This window comes from Suricata suricatta, chromosome 1 (assembly GCF_006229205.1).
Source record: "Suricata suricatta isolate VVHF042 chromosome 1, meerkat_22Aug2017_6uvM2_HiC, whole genome shotgun sequence".
NCBI lineage: Eukaryota > Metazoa > Chordata > Mammalia > Carnivora > Herpestidae > Suricata > Suricata suricatta.
This window is the reverse complement of record NC_043700.1, coordinates 64,866,859-64,890,957: the sequence shown is the minus strand read 5'-3', so window position 1 is coordinate 64,890,957 and position 24,099 is coordinate 64,866,859. Positions and strand designations below refer to the sequence as shown.

The window sequence follows — 24,099 nt, the reverse complement described above, 5'->3', positions numbered from 1 at the left end:
AGGCCATTTGATGTCCTCTTTGGAGAAGTGTCTGTTTATGTCTTCTGCCCATTTCTTCACCGGGTTATTTGTTTTGTGGGTATGGAGTTTGGTGAGTTCCTTGTAGATTTTGGATACTAGCCCTTTATCTGATATGTCATTTGCAACTATCTTTTCCCATTCTGTCGGTTGCCTATTAGGTTCCTTGATTGTTTCCTTTGCAGTGCAGAAGCTTTTTATCTTGATGAGGTCCCAATAGTTCATTTTTGCTTTCATTTCCCTTGCCTTTGGGGATGTGTTGAGTAGGAAATTGCTGTGGTTGAGGTAAAGAAGGTTGTTTCCTACTTTCTCCTCAAGGGTTTTGATGGTTTCCTGTCTCACATTCAGGTCCTTCAGCCATTTTGAGTCAATTTTTGTGTATGGTGTAAGAAAGTGGTCTAGTTTCATTCTTCTGCATGTTGCTGTCCAGTTCTCCCAGCACCATTATTAAAGAGGCAGTCTTTTTTCCATTGGATACTTTTTGCTGCTTTGTCAAAAATTAATTGGCCATACATTTGTGGACCTAGTTCTGGGGTCTCTATTCTATTCCATTGGTCTATGTGTCTCTTTTTGTGCCATCTTCTTATCTTAATTCATTAACAAAGTTCATTATGATTTATTTGGATAGTCATGCTGCCTATGGTGTTAAATCTAGAGAAATTCAGAATATAAAAAATTTTTTTGTTTTACTGGTGAATTCATAATAGTAAAAGAAAGACTGAATCAAAAACTAATTCAGCACCTCCATAGAAACAGGTAACAACTGATTAGTAGAGTCTCTCTCTTTTTTTTAATGTTTATTTAAAAATGAGAATGAATGGGGGAGGGGCAGAGAGAGAAGCAGAGAGAATCTCAGGCAGGCTCTGCACTGTCAGCTTGAAGACTGTCTCGAGGCTCAATCTCACAAACTGTGAGACTATGCCCTGAGTCCAAATCAAGAGTTGGACACTTAACCAACTGAGCCACCCAGCCACCCCAATATAGTCTCTATCTTAAGGAAATTAGTTAATTTGAATGTTTTCAACTAGCAAAAATAATCATAACTCAAACGTGGGTATTTCCTTTCAAGCAATCTTTAAATAAGCTTTATTAAATAAGACACTAATAAATGGGAAATATCTGCTAACTACATGCAGGCACTCTGCATTAGATACAATTTCTGAAATGAGTTAAAAACTTCAATTGGAGAGAGTTTAATTGCCGACATTTGGGGCCCATTCTAGTTAACAACTGAAATCGCTGCTTAATAAAACTCTAACTTTTCATCTCAAACCACCTCTAGTCTAGCCCTGACATACTTAGGAAATCTTTTGGGGATTGATCATTGAGGAATCCTTTTGCTTTTTTTTGCTTTATTTGAGTCCACATGATTTTCTTAATATATCCAATTTTTATTTATGTATTTATTTACTTTTACTAGAAAGAACTATTCTTTCTCTCTGTAACTATGAGGTCTTTCTTACCAGCAGAATGAATACAATGGCAATGAATTTCAAGAATGCATAGACACTAGGGTTTCTCTTCTCTATCCTCCTCCGTGGTAACATAGAGCTCTTAGTACCAAACATTTGAGTGGAAAATTCCCTAAGGCTACCTTTTCTTATGCTAATGTATTTTTTCTTCACTCGCCTCAATTTGCAAAATATTACTGTTAACCCCTTAGGTGTCTTTCTTCCCTGCAGCCAGTGAGAAGCATTCTCATTGTTGTAGCTGGATCACCGAATTGCATAATGTTGCCTATTCTAGACAGAAACTATTGAAAGGAGAAAGGGGGCATAAAGGCCTTTGTATGAATGGAGCATTTGAAGTATTCATTTTACATTCAGAGCATGAGTAAAAACAAAACAATTCTTTCTGAAAAATGTCAGTGTTTAAGGCATGGATTCTGTGATGCATTTTTTTTATTAAAATGCAAAAAATGAACAATGCAGAGACCAGTAATTCATTTTATGCTACATTATACATGGGCTTGAGTTCCAACATAAATTATATCCTGGTATCTCTTTTTTTTTAACTGCAATGTTTTTAAATAATTTGAATTAATACATCAACTTCCTGCAAATAGATTAAGCATTGGGTTTTTTGAGTTTGTTGACTATGGCCCCAGCACCTCTGTTTTCTGTGGAGTACCCAAGTCATGAGCAAAATATACCATCATGGTTCTAATGTGCTTATAATAATAAAATTCAAAAATCCATGTAGGCAAGAAAAAAATATATAAACATTAGTGTTACTGGATCCCATTTATTGAAACATTATCCTAGATATTATGAGAAGAGCTGTACACACATATCTCATTTAATCCATTTAACAATACTCTAAGGTATCATCATCATCATCATCATTATCCCCATCATCATCCTTGTGTTAGGCAGAATTCTAAGATGACCCCCACCATTCTCATCCCTTGGTGTATACACCTTCTTCCAGATATTCCCCCCAATACTAATATAATTACTGTTAGAAAGAGATTTTCCAGTTACAATTAAGACCCTAAGTCAGTTGACTTTAAGAAAAGGAGATTATCCTCCATGGACCTCACTTAATCAGGTCAGCCCTTAAAAGGATCTGGGCTCTTCCTGGAAAAGGGGATTTGGAACATGAGAGGGATTTGATATGAGGAAGATTCTCTGTGGTTGTTTTAAAGATGGAGGGGGCTCCATGGTAAGAAATGTGGGCAGCTTCTAGATGCTGAGAATGGCCTGTGGCTAATAGCCAGCAAAGAACTGGGACCTCAATCCTACAACCACAAGGAACTGAAATCTGCCACACCACATGAACTTGGAAGAGACCCCAAGCCTCAACTGAGATCACAGCCACAGCCGACACCTTGATTTAAGCTTCTTAAGACCCAAGCAGAGAACCCAGCCATGCCTGCAGGGACTTCAGACCTCCAGAACTATGAACAAATAAATGGATGATGTTTTGAAGCTGCTACATCTGTGCCCAATAAAAAGCTAATACAAGTCAGAGAAAGATAAAGATCATATGATTTCATTCATAGGTGGAATTGAAGAAACTCAACAGATGAGGGAAGGGAAAGAAAAATAAGATAAAAACAGAGAGAGAGAGGCAAACTGTAAGACACTCAAACACAGAGACAAACTGAGGGTTGCTGGGAAGGTGTTGGGGGTGGGGGATGGGCTAAATGGGTGATGGGCATTGAGGGAACTTGTTGGGATGAGCACTAGGTGTTATATGTAAGTGATGAATCACTAAATTCTGTTCCTGAGACTTCTAGAAAACAAAAACTTTTTTTTTTTAAAGAAAGAAAACTAATACAATTCCCATTTTATAGATGGGTAAACTGAGACATTATAATAAGTAGGCAGCCTAGCATGCAAAGAGAGAAAAAGTGGAAAATGAAAAGTTCTTCAACTGGCTACTTTGGCTTGTAAGTTTCATTCCATTTTTCATTAAGGCCACAAACTTAGATTTGTCCTGAAAAGCACTACGAATGCTAGTTGCCTCATTTATTCTCAGACAGAATACAAATATATGTTATTCCACCTCCCCCCCATACTTCTCCAGGGTGGTAAACATTCTCCTTATTCATTTTATATTCAAGGTACTCAAAGGTTTACTTTTAAAACAAGGCTAGAACTTGTTCTGTTGGAAGTTGTTAGGATTGTGAGGAGTAGCTATTCTGCTCTCAGCCCTTTATCCAGAGTGGGTTGATGATCCTTATCAGGGTCTGAAATCTGAGCAGATTCAACTAATTTGCACAACAGAAAAGCTACAGGAGAGCTTCCCAAGTCTCTATCTGCGCTCAGTGCACAGTTTCTGATATATAATCAAGTGCCTGTTTTGCAACAGTTCTCACCCTTGGAGTTTTCTAATGTGTTGGCACTGTTGTTAATTCAAAGGCTAAAAAGTGTGCTTCTCCCAAGTTAATTGTCCAATTAGCTTTACAACACAGAATTGCACCAGGCTTGGCAGCTCAGGCCGTATGAATAGTAAGAGGATAAATCAGTTTCAGTAAAAAAAAAAAAAAAAAAAGATGGTAAATAGTTTTCAAATGACTATTGAATAAACCAGGAGTAGAATAATTCTCAATCTAATGCACCCTTAAAACTTCATTTCTTCCCTTCTGCAACTTGGTCTCTCAACACAGACGCTGCAGAAGCGAAGCCATCTCAGCACCCATCCCCCCTCACTTCCGGATAATCCTCTCCACTGTAAGAAGCAGTAGAAGTGGTATGGCCGTCGTCAGTAGGAAGTTCATTAAAACCCATCTCAGACTTCAAGTTGCTTAAAACCATTGGGAATTGTGGATGGATTGTGCAGTCCTGTTGCTGACAAGAGTCACACTACAACAGCATGAGGAAAAGTTTCCTATGAGTTCTTCCAAAACGGAGGGAGATGATTCCTAACCACACTTCCTTTCGGTGCCATTTTCTCGGTGCCCAAGGACAGAGCTGGGACCACATAGCAGGGATCCCCTATGGTTAATGAATCATTTTCAGTTTGCTCAACTAAGACTTCTTGATATCCTAGGTTCAGTCTCAGAAAAAGAATAGATTACTACATATTGCTAGTCTTATTTGCTATGCATTCTACACATTTTTTGTCAGTACTACTGAGGTGCTCTGGGAGTGTTGTACCTGAGTAGTGGGGGATACTATAATCCTCAATTGCTAATAGTTAGATTAGATTAGAATTTCCCTCAAAGATCTTCAAAAGCCGGGATAAATGCCAGATTTAGAAAACAGATGTCCTGGTATTTTAGCTACTTGTGCTGGGGGACTTAGATGGAGCCAAGTCTCACCATTCTCTGATCGTATGGTTAACGGAGGCGGCCATCGAGTTAAACCACAGGTTTACTAGAACTCACTCTCATTTATACAGTCTTTTCTTAGCTTTGTATTTCCCTATCATCATCAAATGATATGTGTTGAAAACCAATGGTCTATGCTTAATTGCTGACTTTAGGTAGTGTGATTTAAACAAAATATATGATGTTTCCCAGGAGACACCTACTAGAGATGTTGTCAGGGCCTACAAAAGTGAGTAACCACCACGGCATATTTTAGGCCTTCTTTAATTAAGAAATAAGATCACCCCCTAGGCACTAAATTACAAAGTTTCTTTTCTTTTCTTTTTATTTTCACATTTCCACATCCTAACAAAAGATGTGAAAATTAAAATGTATTTTTCCCCAGTTCCCCAGTGGTATTTATAAAATCACAAATCACCCCAACAGGAGAGAGAAGGCCCTGTGCTTGGTTGGGGTGCCCGGTCAGCGGGGCTGGGCTGCCCAGTAAGATGTAGAGTGGCTGGGTCTCTGGCTACCACACAGACGCTTCCCGTCTCAAATGTGTTATTCACGGAACTGCTTTGAACCCAATACAGAATGCAAGGCAGTGATACATGCCTCCCTTATTGTTTTCATGGTCTGTTGGAGAAAGGAAACATTAAACGTAAAATTTATTTTCCAGAAGTCCAGCGACAAGTAATATTTTATAAGGAAGTTAGTTCCTTCAGTTTATATGAGGCATCCTATAAAGCCAAGTTTTATAAAATGGGGAAAATATAACATCTATGTATATGGCAGTTAATGGTGTTAATATTCTATTTTCAAGAAGAGGGAGGGTGACATGGCCTCCCTTGTCAATGTTCCTCCTCCCTCACAGATGGTCAGCATGTGGCACTCCCTCCCAGAAGGCTTCCTGTGGTATCAGAAAATGCGTGACTTTATACAGCACTTAGGGATGAAAGGTGCTAATGTAATTATTTTTATATTAAACCACAAACTGTTAGGATGCAAATAACTCTAGGAAGTATAAAGTGAGAGCTAAACACACACGCCCATCTGGGGAAGAACAGTAGCAATCCAAAGACGTGCCTAATTTTAGAAAAGCTATTTCCTGTTTTCCCTTTATAACTCGGTTGATTAAGGGAGCTTTGTTATCTTTTTAAAATCTTCTGTATTTATAATAACATCTGGAGATTAGGAGTGTGAGATCCTAGGAATTCTAATGAGACTGTTTGGGATTTGTCTAAATAAACCCAGAGGTAAATAAGAAATCTGATGTGAAAAACACTCAGACATCCTGAAATACGTGACTGGTGGTCTACTGATCACCTCCACCCTGGTAATACTTTTTCCCAGGTGCATCTGAATATTTTCTAGGATACTGTTGCGTGAAGGTGGACAGTTTGGAGGAATGCACAGGGTTGGGCTGATACAAGAAAAGAAGGGACGGTTTACTAGGACCTCACTCTCTTCTCTTTTTTTTCCATAATGCTGAAGATTGTATTTGATGATATGTTTTGAAGCACTCCACGTGCTTGTTAAACAGAAATTCAAATTTCAAAAAAAACAACTCAAAAATATCAAGCTATTTCTTATTATATCAAGTATGTGGGTGATATCTACTCATAATTCACTTTAATATTGTAAATGAAGTCTGTGGGGTACACATGAAGCAGAATGGAAAGCTGGGAGAAAATTGAGAGCACCATGAAGAAAGAATGCACACTCTATAAGAGAAGGCAGTGGGATGGCCACCAGCCAGACACTGCCTTACAGAACAGCGATAACACAGATGTGCACTTCACATGCTGGCTTCAAGTCAAAGGTTCTGATTTCATTTTCTGTCGTTTCATCTAATGCATACTGTACTCCTGCTAAGTCCTTGAATTCACAGCCTGGGTTGAAATCCCAGCTCTACCAATTCCTAGCTGTGCAGCCATGGACAAAGAAACTCACCTGTCAGTACCTCAGTTTTCAACTGTAAAATGGAAGCAATTGCAGAAGACTCCTCACATAGCAAATACTCCAGCTCTTCCTACGTTTACTTTCTCTAAACAAATTCACAGAGAGAAAATGTCTAATGAAGCAACCAATCTTGGATTCGTCTATTCACAGCCATTCAAGAAATGCAATGGCTCATCAAAAGTCTGTTCAAATATCCCTAAAACTGTCACAGAGAAGACCTCCATTTCATAACACTGGAATTTGTGACAGTTAAAAATGAGGTAGAAGTCTCAAAGTCTTGAAGATTTTACTCTTTATTATATTATACTGCATCACAGATAAATATATTGATGGGTTCCCCTAGTTCTCTTTATTATACTGCATAGATTTTCAAGTTTGTTATACTCCATGATATATTGGCTGTAATATATGTTATGATTAATTGATTTAATATTGTCTTTGTGATCATACCTATGAAGAGTTAGTCATCAAGTCCAGTATAACATTATTTCTGTGAGAAAGCCAAATGACTTAAATCATTCGGCTATAAGGTCAGGGTGGGAGCAGAAAGTGGCCATCAGGAAGCCAGATGATACTATTGAGGTTTGGGTTAAAGAAAGACCAGGAGAGAGGAGATGTGCCCAGCTAAGAAGGAGTTAGAAATACCCTTCAGTTGAGCATGAGGTTGAAACCAAAAGAATTGTCTCAATAATCTTCATATATTCTTGCAGAAACTAAATCCATTTTTTAAAAGAAGAAGAATGCACTGCTCTTGAATCTAAGATAATAAAAAAAAACAATGATCTTTACTAGTTTATATACACATGTATTATGATGACATTGCATCCCATATAAAAGTGAGGAGGAAATACCTAAACATAAAAAAGATCCAGAAGAGAAACCTGATATTGTGATTTTTACTGACCTCTGTGATGTGGGGAAATTTTTCAAGTGTCACTCAGCCTGGAAGTTATTATCTTTCTACCCAAATCCAGATGATCTATAGAACCCTCCTAGTGCCCCAAATAGGAGAGACCATTCCCAGGTAGGAATCGGTTGCCTCAAGCATTTTACCAAGAGTCTAATGGAGGGGCCTGAACTTTCTTGGGGGGTCAGTCTTCTATAGACCTGGAGTGGTGCTTTAGGAAGAGCAGCTGTTCAGGCTTTAGAAACCCATTAGGTGAAGGTTTGTGCTTAAAACCAAAGTTCTGATCAATTGCAGGGAGAGACATTGAGGAGTCTCTGAAGATGGACTGAAGCCAAGTGCCATCTAGGTTGGGGTTATTATGGACAAGGATGGTGGAGGGATGTAGAAGGGGTCCACTGAAGACAAGGAACCAGAGAAAGAACAGGAGGTGCCTTGAGTTGTTACCCTAAGTTACATCAAACTGAGGAATTAACAAACCACCTGGTGAGGAGGAATGTAAGTTAATGGCAGGGAGTCTCCTATATTGTTTGTAATTAGGAACTCATTTCTATGCATGGAGTGTATGTGTTTGTATCAGCTCAAATGTCAATTCATGCCAAGTCATATTGATCAGAGGTAGCTGCGTGAAGCATTGGGTTAATAAGGAATCTAAGTCTGAGGCTAGACTCAAAAACGAATATTGCCATCTGCCTGGAATGTCAAGAGGCAGCCTTGCCTTGGTGTGGAGGGGAAATTAGCAGCCTTGAATGCAAAGTCTAGGCTAATAGGTACAGTTGACCCTTGGACGACACAGGTATGAACAGCACAAGTCCAGTTATATGTGGAATTCTAGAAATGTATTTTATAGAATGTATATATGTACACTTCTATAAATGTATTTTCCCTTCCTTGTGATTTTCTTAACATCTTCTTAGTTTATTTTAGGAATATAGTATATAATAAATTCTCTAAATGTCATTATCATTATTCTCGATTATTTTATATTATCTTTAAGGCTTCCGGTCAACAGGAGGCTTTTAGTAGTTACGGTTTGGGGGATCAAAAGTTATGCACAGGTTTTCAACAGCATGGGAGGTCAGCACTCCTAACCCCTTCATTGTTCGAGGGTCAACGGTGCAGTCATTCTCAGTGATCTTGGTTTCATTAGAAAGTTCTGTGTCCAAGGAATCCTGTAATACGTGTCCAAGGTTGTTATGAGACAGGTAAATCTTTGAAAACAATTCTGACCAACAGGCCAGGGCCAATAAAGTGCACAAATGATAAGTAACAGTTCTTACAGCTGATGCCAAACAAGACCAGCTTCTGAGTGTGTCACAAGCTGGGGGAGAAAATCAATGTATGGTTCAGTCTCAATCTCACAGGGGTTAAGAAGACATTGCTAACCAAACGGAGTAGTGATTTAAAGCTGTCTGTGAAATATGAGTGAAAGAAACAGAATAAATACCTTCCTGGAAGGCTTGCTCATGGCTGACATCTCTTTTGGATTGATAGCTTGCTTCAAAGTCCAGGGAGTATATGAATACACTTCATTTGAATAGATGAAAGTGTTCTTAATTTAAAGATAAAGAAGGAAGAGAAGCTATCCACACACTCAAGATGGGCAGACAGATTGAGGGCCATGTACAGGGTCAGGGCGTCACCGAAAGAGAGGCAAAAAGACAACAAAAGTTATGGATTTATTTCCAACCAGCTCCCTTGCTTGCTCTTTTCGCTGGTGGCCAGTTTTGATATTTAATCAAATGTCTGATCTACATCTTTCTTCCTTAAGTGAAATAGGACACAGTTTAAGAACCCGAGCACTTGTTCTGTTTAAATGACGCTGAGTAACATTGAATACAACAACCACAGTACTAAGAGCAGACATTTGGATGTCAACCAGTTGCCAGGCATCATACTTAGTGTGTTCTTGTGTTCTCATATGTAATCCTCACAACATAACAAAAATAATATTAAATACATAGAGTAATTGATATGTGTGAGGCACCGTTCCCAGCACTTAATAAATATTAACTTGCTTAGCGTTTACAATAGCCCAGTAAGGTAAATACTTAAATACTAAGATTCATCATGAAGATGTGGAAGAACAGAGGTTAAGGAACTTACCCAAGGCCACTCGCGGCTAGTAGGTGGCAGAACTACATTAGGAATTCAGGCGATCTTATGACATAGCCTTCCACCCATTGCCATGTGGAAGAGAAGAGAGCGGAGACACAGAGGTGAACTCACTAGCTCAGGGTCACAGAGCTAAACCTAACTCAGAGTCAGGATTTGAATCCGGGGCTGTCTGACTTCAAAGACTGAACTCACAACCAGTTTCTTGTACTGCTGTAGGTTGGGCCAGAAAAAGGTTTTTCTTTTGTTAACCTGTACAATGTGAGGCTGTACCATATTGCCTTAAGCATTTGAGAAACTCCTATTATTTCACGATTGATACATGTTCAGTCTTCAGATAACGCAAAGACCTGCCTGGGAAAAAAGTCTGAATTCTCAAATTTTCCTTCTAAAAGCACCTGAGTTCTGTTTTGTTTCAGAGGAGACTGTATGTGCTCGTGCCTATATATACAACACCAAAAGGAAAGAAGACAAGATTTCTAAGCACCCTTCGGCTAATTACCCTGGCTTATTTGATACAAGGGCATTATCAACACAGTGCATTTTAAAGACCTGGGACTCTTGGGGCGCCTGGGTGGCTCAGTCAGTTAGGTGTCCAACTTTGGTTCAGGTCATGATCTCAATCATGAGTTCAAGTCCCACATGGGGCTCTGTGCTGACAGCTCAGAGCCTGGACCCTGCTTCAGATTCTGTGTCTCCCTCTCTCTCTGCCCCCCCTCCACTCATCCTCTGTTTCTGTCTCAATAATAAATAAACATAAAAAATTAAAAAAAAAAGACCTGGGACTCTCTAGGCTTGTGGATGATGTCCAGCACTGGCTTCTTTTAATACCACCCACTCATAACGCAGTGCTAAGATGGGGGGAGTATGTGTGAATGTCGCAGCAGAAGTGTGAATCTGAATGCATTCCAAAGCCAAACACAAATGCTTTTGGATTATGCATGGCTTCCTTTTCTTCACGCCTTTCCTCTCATGCATTAAAGGAACTAAATGATAGCAAGTCCATTTATTCACACATTTATTTTTCTGAAAATCTCAAATCCCATTATTTCTCAGTGACAAATCAAGAACATGACATTTCCAATGGAAGCCTACTCAGAAAGGATTGAAATCAGAAACAATACACTATGAAGAGCATATTGAAGAGCAATACCTTGATGTGAAAGCCAGTCTGAAGCCGTGTTTGGTTGATAAAATCATACTCTGGTATTCCCCAACCAATTTCACCAACATACTCGTATTTATATTTTGCTGGTAAGCAACTGTTTGAGGCAGGCCTCCATAAATATCTGAGATCTCCAGTCTTTTCTAATGCTGGGCGCTTTTCTCCGATATAGGAAGTGTGCTGATGGACCTTCGGTAGATGATCCTTTATATAATCTGGGCCTTAAAAAGACAGAAAGACTATTTTTTAAAACTCTATACTTTATTCTCAAATGCATTTGTCATTTTAAGTGGTGAAAATAACAATACTAATGATTATATGATAGTTGCTAGGTTCTCGGTGCTATTACAAGCCTTTTAGATATATTAATTTTTATAATAACTAAACAAGATAAGTAGTGTTATTTTCTCCAATTTTGGGGAGGGTACAAAGCATAGAAAGATTGGTTGCTTTTCCAGAGTCACAGCTAACAGGCTCTTCCTTGCCAGACAGGCTGTCTCATAGTTAGGCTCTTATTTACCCCCCATCCACTGTTTTCTCTAGAACCAATTTAATCCAGACATATCTTTTTTTTAATTTTTAAAAATATTTATTCACTTTTTAAGAGAGACAGAAAGAGAGAGACAGAACATGAGTAGGGGAGAGGTAGAGAGAGAAGGAGACACAGAATTCAATTCAAAGCAGGCTCTAGGCTCTGAGCTGTCACACAGAGCCCCACATGGGGCTCAAACTCACGAACTTCATGATCATGACCTAAGCCAAGTTGGATGCTTAACCAACTGAGCCACCCAGGTGCCCCTAATCTAGACATATCACTCGTGCCTCACTTTGCAGGATGTATGCCTTTAGATATTGGGGTGTCTGATCTAGATAGATAAAATCCTGAAATGAGAATTAGGAAATTTCCCAAATGTGTCAGAAGCAACTGGAAAATGGAGAAGACTCCCAGATGAGAAGAGCAGCTTATAACAGATGATTACCAAAGGCAGAGATATTTAATAAATATTGGTATTTTAGGTGTAAGACAGTGAACAAAAAGAAATTTGTGAATTGTGGACGTTGGTAAAATACGCCCAAATAAGAGGAGGTCTGGGAAAGGATCACTTAAATGAACCTCATATTGAAAGTTGAGGATGTGAAACATAAAGGGGAGCAAAGATCTATGGGAAGAACGGTGCTGATTTAAAATAGAAAGTGAGGGGCTGCTGGGAGGAGTTTCACAATTCCCAGAGCCCATATTGTTGCAGGATCATGCGGACAGATTTGGGACACAAAGAAAAAACTCCATTCCTGTTACCAGAAGTTGACCAAAAGACCTTGGAGGCAGAAGCTGTGTTGTGGTCGTGATGTCACTTGGGCCCCTCTGGCCCCTTGTCGCTCCTCTCATTTGGCTCTTGGGACAGGGGGTTCAGTGTTTGCGGAGAGTATGGATGGGCCAGGGCTTTGACCCGGTACTCTGATGGAATGGTCAATGCACTAACAAGCCTGTGCTTAGAAAGGTGATCTAAGCTTTCCAGGGTGGATGAAAACATGAAATTGCTCATCAGATGCCTGGGTTTGGCAGATGTTTCCACAGCCTCCTAATCACCATCACTCCCCATGGTGCACTGAGTGCTCACTGTGGCTAGTTTCCCTTGATGAATATGAGGTGGCTTTACTTTTATTCATGTCAGGTTTTTGCTTGGGTATAACTACTTCGGTAAAGAGTAGAGTGGCCGGAGCATGAAAAACTGTTTTCTTTCTCAATGTGACAGGTGTTGTGGTCTTACCTACAAAACTCCTGTCAGAAGGAATTTGTGCCACAGGCTCCTCTGAATAGGGTGAAAGAGACCCATGGTCTCTTTAGTTTTCCTTTAACAATGATCATCTCTGTTCAGCTACAGTGGCTACATTTCTTAGGGTGTTTCTAGCTGTTTTTCATCATACGGCAAATTTTCCTCCATCTTTCATCCTCTTCCCCAAACTCCAGCCCTCATTTGCCAACAGTGACGTTGGCAGCTCCTGGGTTAATAAGTCTCTCACTTGCCCATCTTCTTTAAAGTTCTCTTTTGTGCCTGAAGACTTGTCTAGTGGGACAGCTAGCAGCCGCGGTGCTTACACAGAGAGCCCCACATCCGCCGATCAGTCCTAACTCTTCCTCCACTGTGCGAGCCACGCTGTGAGGGGAGAAGGAGACGTACTTCCATTAAAACCCCTACCGGGCTTCGTGGCTCTACATTTCTCCATCGTCCGCCTGGGGAAAAACTGTGTGCACTTTTCTTCTCCCCGCCACGTGTGCCCAATGGTACTTGCTCCTTTGTACTGAAATTCTAAAGTTACAGTTAAGGATATGGTTTTGAAGCTAAACTACTGTAGGTTCAAATCCTGGCTTTGTCTGAGGCTGGCTTCTCGAACCAGAGAAACTAATTCAGCCTCTGAGTTTTAGGCTTCTCTTCTATAAAATGAGAATAGTGATGCCTACCTATCTTGTAGCCATGTTGGACAGACAGAGAGAAGAGAATCAATTTTATCTTAAGGGCTGCTTAGCTGAGAATGTGGCATATAAGATGCAGCTAATATTATTACTAGTGTCTTTTCCTCTTCTTTTTATTTGATGTTTTGTCTTCCTACATTTCTTTAAAACATATTTTAGGAGCTTTCACTGATGAATGACTTATTCCTTATTATGATTAAATTCCAGTTCCTTTCCTGAGAGCTCATATAGATCAGGAGTTGGCAAACTTCTCTCTTTTAAAAATTTTTGATATAATTAATTTTTTGAATTTACATCCACATTAGTTAGCATATAGGGCAACAATGATTTCAGGAGCAGATTCCTTAATGGCCCTTACCCATTTCCCCATCCCCCCTCCCACAACCCCTCCAGTAACCCTCTGTTTGTTCTCCATATTTAAAAGCCTCTGATGTTTTTGTCCCCCTCCCTGTTTTTATATTATTTTTGCTTCCCTTTGCTTATGTTCATCTGTTTTGTATCTTAAAGTTCTCATATGAGTGAAGTCATATGATATTTGTCTCTCTCTCTCTGACTAATTTCACTTAGCATAATAATACCCTCTAGTTCCATCCACGTAGTTGCAAATGGCAAGATTTCATTCTTCTTGATTGCTGAGTAATACTCCATTGTGTGTGTGTGTGTGTGTGTGTGTGTGTGTGTGTGTACCACATGTTCTATATAGGGGCTGGCAAACTTTTCTTATAAAGAGCAAGAGAGAAAGTAGTTTTGGCTTTGTGAGGTATATCATGTCTAACTACCCAACGGTCCCACCATAGGGCAAAACCATGTATAGACAATATGTAAACAAATGAGCGTGACTGTGTCCTAATAAAACTTTATTTATGAACACTGAAATTGCAAGTTCATGTAATTCTCACATGAAACAACATCTTCTTTTACATTTTCCCTACTTGAAAATCTAAAAGCCATTCTTTGTGCACCAGCCCTACAAGAACAGGTGGCAGGACAAATCTGATCCAGGAGCCAAGGCTGGCTGACCTCTGCTCTAGATGGTGGGGAGATGGTGGACACTAAGGAAGCAGATTGCCACAAAGGCTGGAAAGAGACAGACAGGCAAATCTGGGAGGTTTTCCAATAAGCTTCATCTGGTTAAGCCCACGCTTGAAAAGGACCCAGCTATGGCATGTGTCAGTAGAAAAAGAGAAGATTCCATCTCTGAGGAAATGCCTCTTTCCGACCTCTTCTCTACATTTGCAGGGTTTCATTTAATTAATCAATGCAGTCATTCATTTATTCTTTCACTTATTCATTTATTCAGCAAGTATTTCTTGATCTCCATGTCAGGTACTGTTCTGAGTGCTGGAGATATACGAGTGAGCAACCCAACCCCCTGCCTGCATGGGCCTTGCATTTCCTCTGAGAAGCAGGCAATACAAGTAAACAGCCGTTCATTATCTTTCATCTGGCCTCTCACAATAACCTAACTAGTCTTGGCTCTAGTTTCTATCCTTTCCAATCCTCCATACCACTGCCAAAAGTGAACTAAAACTCAGCTAAAATACGTACCTCCTCTCCTAAAAAAGCACATGAAGTGTTTTTCTGTCTCATAATTTTTTCCATCCAGGTTTCTTAGTATTGCTGATTAGTGTCTTCATGATCTGACTTTAGCTACTTATTCTTATGTTCCTTAGCTTTTTTTTCATTATCAGCATTCATCTTTCAAGGTATATTGTAAGTGATGCTTTCCTAGAAAACACCCCTAATCCCCATGTCCAAATTAGACACTCGCCTGCTACTTTTACAGTAATTTCTTTTAATTTCATCTTCCTTTTTTATGTCATATTTATTGGATCTGCTCTATTTTTAATTTTTTTAATGTTTGTTTTTGAGACAGAGAGAGAGACAGAGTGTGAGCAGGTAAGGGGCAGAGACAGAGGGAGACAGAATCCAAAGCAGATTCCAGGCTCTGTACTGTCAGCACAGAGCCTGACATGGGGCTTGAACTGACGAACTGTGAGATCATGACCTGAGCTGAAGTTGGATGCTTTACCGACTGAGCCACCCAGGCGTCCCTAATCTTTTCTAATTTTTAAGCTCCTGAGGGTAAAGGCTATGTCTATAAGCTCTTTAGAAAAAGGTTCTTTAGTTGACATATATTTGGTATATAACACTGTGTAAATTTAAAGTGTACAATATGTAGATTTGATATATGTATTGTAATGTGTTTGCCATTATTATAGTAATGATTAACACATTTATCCTGTCACATAATTAAAATTTCTCTTTTTTTAAATGTTTATTTCTTTTTGAAAGAGAGAAAGTGAGCAGGGGAGGGGCAGAGAAAGAAGGAGACACAGAATCCAAAGCAGGCTCTAGGCTCTGAGCTGTCAGCACAGACCCTGATGCACGGTTGAACTCATGAACCATGAGGTCCTGGCCTGAGCTGAAATCAAGAGTTGGTCACTTAACCAACTAAGCCAACAGGTGCCCCTAAAATTTCTTTTTATGGTTGGAATACTTAATAGCTAGTCTATTGGCAAGTTTGATAAAATAATACGGTATCATTGTCAATATTTACTACGCTGTGCATTATATCTCTAGGACTTATTTGCAACTCTTTGGAAATTTGTACCCTTAAACATCTCTCTGCCCCACCACCAACCTCCAGGGCCTGGTAACTACCATTTTACTTTATGTTTTCACAAGTTTGGCTTTTTTAGATTCCACACAAGTGATATCATATAGTACTTGTCCTTTCCTTGTCTGACTTATTTCACTTAGCTTGCTGTCCTCAAGTTCCCTCCATATTGTTGCAAACGGCAGGATGGCCTTCTTTCTCATGCTGAATAATATTCCATTGTATATATGTAAATCCTTAATGGCCAGCACAATCCTTGAACATAGTTGGTCCTCAAGAAATACGTGTTGAATGCTGAAGTGAATTGTCTGCTGAATAAATGATTTAAAAAATTCCATCATAAGGGGTGCCTGGTTGGCTCAGTCAGAAAAGTGTCTGTCTCTTGATCTATGGGTCATGAGTTCAAGCCCCATGTTGGGTGTTGAGATTAGTTAAAATAAATAAATAAACCTTAAATAAAATTCCATCATAAGACAGGAGGCATACAAAGTCATATTAACAGAGAAGCAAGCACTTCTGTAAGCAAGGTCAGAGGAAGAACTGCTTTTCACAACATTTATTTTTAGTAGTTAGAGGCAGAGAGAAGGATGAGAGCTCATAGTGATGTTACTTCATTCTATAATATTGCCTCATGAGGCTACTTCTCCACTTCAGTGACCAAGATGAAACGTTCCAGGGAAATACATTAAAAGGAATCAAGTGGAACATGGAAATGAGTGTTTTAATAAGTATATTTGGAAATCTGTTGACAATATGGGCATAAATTTGCCAATATAGATGTGCTGTGCTGAAAACCTGCACTTATTGCAGACTCAAGGCAAGGCGGAGATCAGAGCAACGGTGGGAATGTGAAACTATGAAAGGAACTCTTCTGTACACACCTGACATATGCGTGTAGGGACAAGAAAAGAGGAGATGATGCCAGGAATTAATTTGTGCCACTGCTAATGCGAATAGGACTCACAGATTCTGACGATTACCACAGAATGGACCCACAGACTGAAAAAATTTTAAGCGCTTTATTTCAATCCCATTGGTGCAGTTATGCATTGGGTCTAACCATTAAATGAACCAAAAAGATTTAAGTTTTTGAGCTTTCTGAAAGCCAAATAAACATCAGGCAGACACATCCTTGCTACATACATTTGTTCTCTCAAACAATAAACCTCCTGTGAACAGTCTGAAAATATTAAGGACAGCCTCCAATAAACTCAAACTGTCTCCAATAAATTCATGGGATTATTGTGTCCATAAGGTAATTTATATGATAATTACATATAAAATTATACATTGCAATTTAGAGTTATGAGGAATTAGAGATTTCACCTGATACTAATGCACAGGTCAGCCGATGGCCGAACTAATATTGATGGCACTCTACTGAGTGCCCGGAGCTGGGTCAGAGTGAAGAAGGATTACTAAGACCTGACCTCTGGTTTTCTGGTTTTTCATATGCTGTGGACTGAATGACTGTGCCCCCCTCCAAATCCATGTTAACTCCCAAGGCCAATCGTGATGACGTTTCCTTCCACAGAAGGTGGGCCTATAGGAAGTGATTAGGTCATGAGGATGGAACTCTTACAAATGAACTTAGTGCCCTCATAAGAGACCCCAGAGAGCTCTCTCGTTCTGCTGCCATTTGAGATTATAGCAAAAAACATGGCCATCTATGAACCAGGAAGTGGGCGCTCACTGGACGCCAAATCTACGCTCACCAGGTCCCTTGATCTTGGGCTTCCCAGCCTCCAGAACTGCGAGAGGGAAATTTCTGTTCTTAATAAGTCACCCAAGACTATGCTGCTGTATGATATTAACTCCAAACACACAAGACACCATACAATCTAAAGAAGACCATGCTCCTCTCCCCTAGGAAACATTCCTGCTCTCACGACAGACACTGTTACTCACTGAAACTTTAAAGTGCAGTTTGATCTATGTTTCATGTGCCTGCTTAGGTTTCCTACTTGTTTCGTGAGGTGCGCCTTGTCCCTCTGCTTCTCAAGCCAGCCTGTGTTGGTTCCTTTTAGAGCCGTGAACTGCCTTCTGTTTGCCTTGTAACTTCCACAGCGTTCTGGGGGGGAGGTGGGGGGCGGTGTTTCCTTGGTGGAGAAGCCGTTCCTAGAAAACCCCAGATGAATTGCTCTCTCATCTCATTCGCCGGGATTGAGTCATTCATCTCTTCTCAAAACCAAGACTGGCAAGAGGGTTGAGATTTCAGTGTTTGGCTTAGATGAGTCAGGGTTTACCCCTGAGTCATGGGAAGCGACTATAGACACCCAAGTGAAATGGTGGCTTTCTAGAAAGGAAGAGAGTGTATTGACCTCTGGGTTATCTGCTACAAAGCATATAGGGAAATGTTCCTCACGGGGGAAAAAAAGAAATTCACTCATACAAATACACACATTTATATAATGTAACCCTTGGCTGCTTTGCAATCAACTTTTAAGATGCCATGAATTATTTAAAGTTTACCCTCCTTTGGTTCTTGACCATGTGATTAATTATAATTTGTTTTGGTGTTTGTGCTCGCATGCCCGAGAATATAGCTTTATACTGACATTTCATTTCTCTTTCTAAATAAATAAATAAACATTTAAAACAAACAAAAAAAAAAAACAAGAAATGGAGGCAAACCATGGGCTCCCTCAGAGCCCATCTTCTTTATTTTCTTAATTTATTGTTTAAATTAAAAATTTTTTATTTTATTTTATTTTATTTTTTTGAGAGAGAGCTGGCAAGGGGCAGGGGGTGAGGGAGAGAGAGAATTCTAAGCAGGCTTCACGCCTGGTGTAGATCCTGACCTAGGGTTTGATCCACAACTGTGGGATTGTGACCTGAGCTGAAACCAAGAATTGAATGCCCAACCGACTGAGCCACCCAGGAGTCCCAGAACTCATTTTCCTAAAATGTGAGGGAGAGAGAGCAGTTGTTGGTATTACTCTCTATTTAAATCCTTTGAGAGAGAGCAGAGGTTTGGAAACTTTTCTATAAAAAAGAGTAAATGTTTTATACTGACACAGCTTCTCGACCCTACCACTGGAAGCAGCCCTGGACAATGTATAAACTATTGTGTGCCTACATTCCAATAAAACTTTATTTATGGACCCTGGAGTTAGAATTTTAATAATCTCATGTGTCACAAAATATTTTCAGTTTTTCCAAGTGTGGAGCATAGTACAAAACCAGGTGTCAAGCCAGATTTGGTCCACAGGCTATCCTAATCCCTGATCTAGAGCACTTCTCCTATTTGCCTTTTATTTCACACATCTGCCATTCTTATTTAGAGAAGAATCTTCTGTGTTGATTACTTCAGAAAAGTAGGTGCTTTTAAAAAAGCATTTCCTTTAAATGTACTATCTTGCATGAAAGAGTTCACTTTTTATTTGAACAGTAGGTTCCAATAGAGAACGTGGCTTTCTCATACTTCGCTGATGTTAATTTGGTCTCATTTCACTTCTCACTTTGTGATCAGATTTTGTTATTGTTAGGATTGCATATGTGACCAGTGAAGAGATGCAAATACAGTTAATCTGACAGTGCAAATAAAATATAGAAGAATAGGGTGGGATACTAAGTTATATAGATGGATTGGAAATAACAACATTAGGCAAGAATTACACTGGTTTTACCCAACTGGAAAGAGCTGAGGGGGTATGGGTTGCTCTATTAGAGCTCTGAGTAATGATGGATAATTATCACCTAATCCAATGAGAAGAGCATAACTCACACTGGACTGGGTAGAAACAGCTACTCAAGCTATGGTGCTAAGGATTGTAAATGTACCAGGTTTGCTTCAAAAGAAAAAAAAAGAAGAAATTTACGACTTCAAATGTAAACATCAATAGTAAGGCACATCACAATTACAGACATGTTAAAATATAATTTATTAAAATAACACTTCTTAGCCTAGATGGTATATAGCAATTTCCTTCTCTATTCCCTGGACAAACAGTATATTAGGAAAGGATTGTCTATTTCTAGATGTCAGAAAGTGAATTCAATTTAGACCCAGATAATCTAGACTAGTAAGTGGTATTTCTCACCTTGTAAACTATATAATAAACAAGTAGAGGGGCATCTGGTTGGCTTAGTCCGTAGAACATGTGACTCTTGATCTTGGGGTCATGAGTTTGAGCCCCAAGTTGGATATAGAGATTACTTAGAAAAAAAAAGAAACAAGTAAAAATGGCTAAAAATATGCTATAATAAAAACATGTGAACTGCTATTTGGATAATTGAGGAATATTTAATTGTAAAAAGCAAGAAAATAGTAATCAATAGCTAGGTACTCTTTACGTGTGTTTTATCTTTTCTGTTACACATTTAACCCTTTCTATTTGGCAGACTCATGCTCCCAGTTAAAAGGATTGAAATAAAATGATTATTTATTCCTGGAATAGATTTCCCTGAGCTGCAGTGCTTGGCTTTTAAAATGGATTTGTGAACAGGTACAATATTGGACTCACAAAGCCACATGAGAGCAGACATTTATAAATTATAAATTAATTTAAATTTCCTTATCACTCCATATCCAAATATCCTTTGGGATATGTTTTTCCATTCCTGTGAGTAAATATTTTCTTCTAGAATACACATTTATAACATAAAGAGCATTTAGACAGGAGAATGGTAACTGGGGTTTTGGTTTTAGTCTCGCTGCCATTAGCTGAGTGAACTTGGGAAAGTTATTTTGTCTTCCTTGGTTACTCTCAATTTTTTTTCTTTTACTTTTTTTTCAACACCTCTATTGAAATATAACTGAAATGCAAGAAACTGCATATACTTAAAGTATACACAACTTGTTAACTTTTATGGATATGTACACATATGACAAGTTTGCTAGATAAATATAGGATACCCAGTTAAATTTGTATCTCAGGTAGACAATGAGTCATTTTTTTTAGTATAAGGATGTTTCAAATATTGTGTGGTACACATACTGAAAAAATATTCTGTATCTCATATTAAATTTAATTGAACATCCTATGTTTTTACTTGCTAAATCGGGCAACCCTATTGATATGAAATATCACTACAATCAAAATAAAGAATATATCCATCACCCCCAAAGTTTTGTCATACCCCTTTGCAAATCCTTTTTCTTATTCCCTGTCTTTCCTATACTTAGGCAAGCACTTATATGCTTTCTGTTCCTATAATTAATTGGCAATTTTTACAATTGTATAGAAATGGCATTATACAGTATACACTCTCTCTGGTCTGGCTTCAGACACCAAACATAATTATTTTGAGGTCATCTTTATTATGATGTGAACCAATAGTTTATTTCTTTTTACTGCCAAGTAGTATCTTATTATATGGTAGGCAACAGTTTATCCATTCACCTGTTGATGAACGTTAGGATTGTTTTCAGTGTGTAACTGTTACAAATAAAGCTGCTATGAACCTTTGTGTACAGATCTTTTTGTGGAAATGTGCTTTCATTTTCTTAAGGAAATACCTAGAAGTGGAAATGCTGTGTCATATGGTGGGTTACTAACTTTTTAAGAAACTGCTAAATTGTTTTCCAAAGTGGTTGTATCATTTTACATTTCTGCCCATGTAGTATGAGAGTTCTACTTTCTCCACATCTATGCAAATACTTGGTAGAATTGGTCTTAATTTTTGCCATTCTAATAGGTGTGTAGTGGTGTCTCATTACTGTTTTATCTTGCATTTCTCTAACGATTGATAATGTTAAGCCTCTTGGGCTTATTGGCCATCTTCTTGAATGGATTATCAAAATCTTTTCCCCATTTTTTAGCTGCATTTTTTTGAGAGTTTTGAGAGGTATTTATATATTCTGAATATAAGTCTTTTGTCAATAGGTATTTTGTAAATATTTTCTTCTAGTCTGTTTCATTTTTATCCTCTTAACAGTGTTGTGCTGAGAGTAATTTTGATACAGATCATTTTATATGTTTTTTATAGTTTATTGTCAAGTTGGTTTCCATATAACATGCAGTGCTCATCCCAACAAGTGCCCTCCTCCATGCCCATCACCCCCCTTCCCCTCTCCCCTACAGTTTGTTCTCAGTATTCAAGAGTCTCTCATGGTTTGCCTCCCTCCCTCTCCCCCAACAATATTCCCCCTTCCCCTCCCCCATGGTCCTCGGTTAATTTTCTCCTGATCCACATATGAGTGAAAACATTAGGTATATGTCCTTCTCTGCCTGACTTATTTCACTTAGCATGACACCCTCGAATTCCATCCATGTTGCTGCAAATGGCCATATTTCATTCTTTCTCATTGCCATGTAGTACTCCATTGTATATATATACCACTTCTTCTTGATCCACTCTTCAGGTGATGGACATTTAGGCTCTTTCTATGATCTGGCTATTGTTGAAAGTGCCGCTATGAACATTGGGGTACATTTGCTCCTATGCATCAGCACTCCTGTATCCCTTGGGTAAATCCCCAGCAGTGCTATTACTGGGTCATAGGGGAGTTCTACTGTTAGTTTTTTGAGGAACCTCCACACTGTTTTCCAGAGTGGCTGCACCAGTTTACATTCCCACCAGCAGTGTAGGAGGGTGCCTGTTTCTCCACATCCTCGCCAGCATCTATGGTCTCCTGATTTGTTCATTGTATCCATTCTGACTGGCGTGAGGTGGTATCTCAGTGTGGTTTTGATTTGTATTTCCCTGATGATGAGTGACGCTGAGCATCATTTACATGTCTGTTGACCATCTGGATGTCCTCTTTGGAGAAGTGTCTGTTCATGTCTTCTGTCCATTTCTTAATTGGATTATTTGTTTTTCAGGTGTGGAAAATGTTCTTTTTTAAAGTTTATTTATTTATTTATTTAGAGAGAGGGAGAGACAGAATCTCAAGCAGGCTCCATATTCTCAATGCAGAGCCTAAAGCTGGGCTCTAACTCATGACCATGAGATCATGACCTAAGCTGAAACTAAGAGTTGACACATAACTGACTGAGCCACCTAGACACCCCTATAAATATTCTTTTAAGGATCATATGTTAGGTGTGGAATCTAAAAAATTTTGTCCAACTCAAGGCCACAAAGATTCCTTCCTCCATTTTCTTTTAGATGTTTTGCAGTTTTAGGTTTTTCATTTAGGCTTATGATCGATTTCAAGTCAGTTTTTATATATGATGAGAGATATTGTTTGGAAAGTTCAAATTTTTTTGTATATGGATATCTAATTGTTCCATTACCATGTTTAAAAGACTGTCCTTTCTCCATTGAATTGCTCATTTTTTAGTAATATATATTTCACTAACTATATACGTCACTAAATAAATAGTAGTAGTTTCTTGGGTTCTTGTATAAAATGCATTTTTTACTGCAGGCTGCAGTTAGAAACGTTTGAAAGCCACTGATATAATGCTCACTCAAATTACTTTTTTCTCTCTCTTACTTTATTTCTCCCTACCTAGTTTATATCACTCTCCCTGTGTAATTCACACCTGCCCTTTCACTCAATATTTCTTGCGGTTTGCTAGTGGTTTACAGCAAGACATTTTTTTTCTCATTTGTTTTACCTCGTTGGGAGGTATCATGATGTGGAGAAAAAAGAAGGGACCATACTTCATCTGAATTCTATTTCATAAATGGCTTTTGGCCTTCTTCAAAATATTTACTGTTTCTCTGGCTCCATTTCTTTGTCTGAAAAATGACCACATCTAACAACCTCATACAGTTGTTGTAAGAAAAGGGAGATATTGTGTGTATCATATGTATATCCTGCCTAGATGTGTAACTGGCCCATAACAGATCCCTGGTGATAACTATTATCTTATTATGTACCTTCTGACCATGTCTGGTATTCCCCTCACTTCTGCCAGGCTCGTTCCTTCCTCTGTGCTAATTCTATTCTAGTCTATACAAGATTAGGCCTGCGATGATTAAATGCAACACCCTCATCTACTGTAGTGAGAAATGGTTAATGATATTACACAGGAAGTATCATGGTGCCAAACAGATGGAGATCAGATTTAATTTTAATCTAAAAAAGAAAAATTCTTCTTCCCCAAAAGAGACCTTACAACTCTCCCTTCCATTGTCAAGGTAGACAGAAAAATACCCCTCTCTGAACAGAACACAGCTTCTAGAAATG

At 38.8% G+C, this 24,099-nt stretch overlaps 1 protein-coding gene across 3 annotated transcripts in view; it reads right to left on the bottom strand.

The window, feature by feature from the left end:
- Positions 1 to 24,099, bottom strand: part of C1H4orf45 (chromosome 1 C4orf45 homolog) — a 94,629-nt gene that overhangs the window by 45,992 nt on the left and 24,538 nt on the right. For all 3 annotated transcript variants that reach the window (XR_003908695.1, XR_003908696.1, XM_029939479.1), the window contains exon 2: positions 10,912 to 11,144. Coding sequence is in view for 1 of the 3 variants with exons in the window: in XM_029939479.1 (XP_029795339.1) it covers positions 10,912 to 11,144 (233 nt within the window). In the remaining 2 variants the exon portion in view is untranslated. The remainder of the gene's footprint in view (positions 1 to 10,911; positions 11,145 to 24,099) is intronic.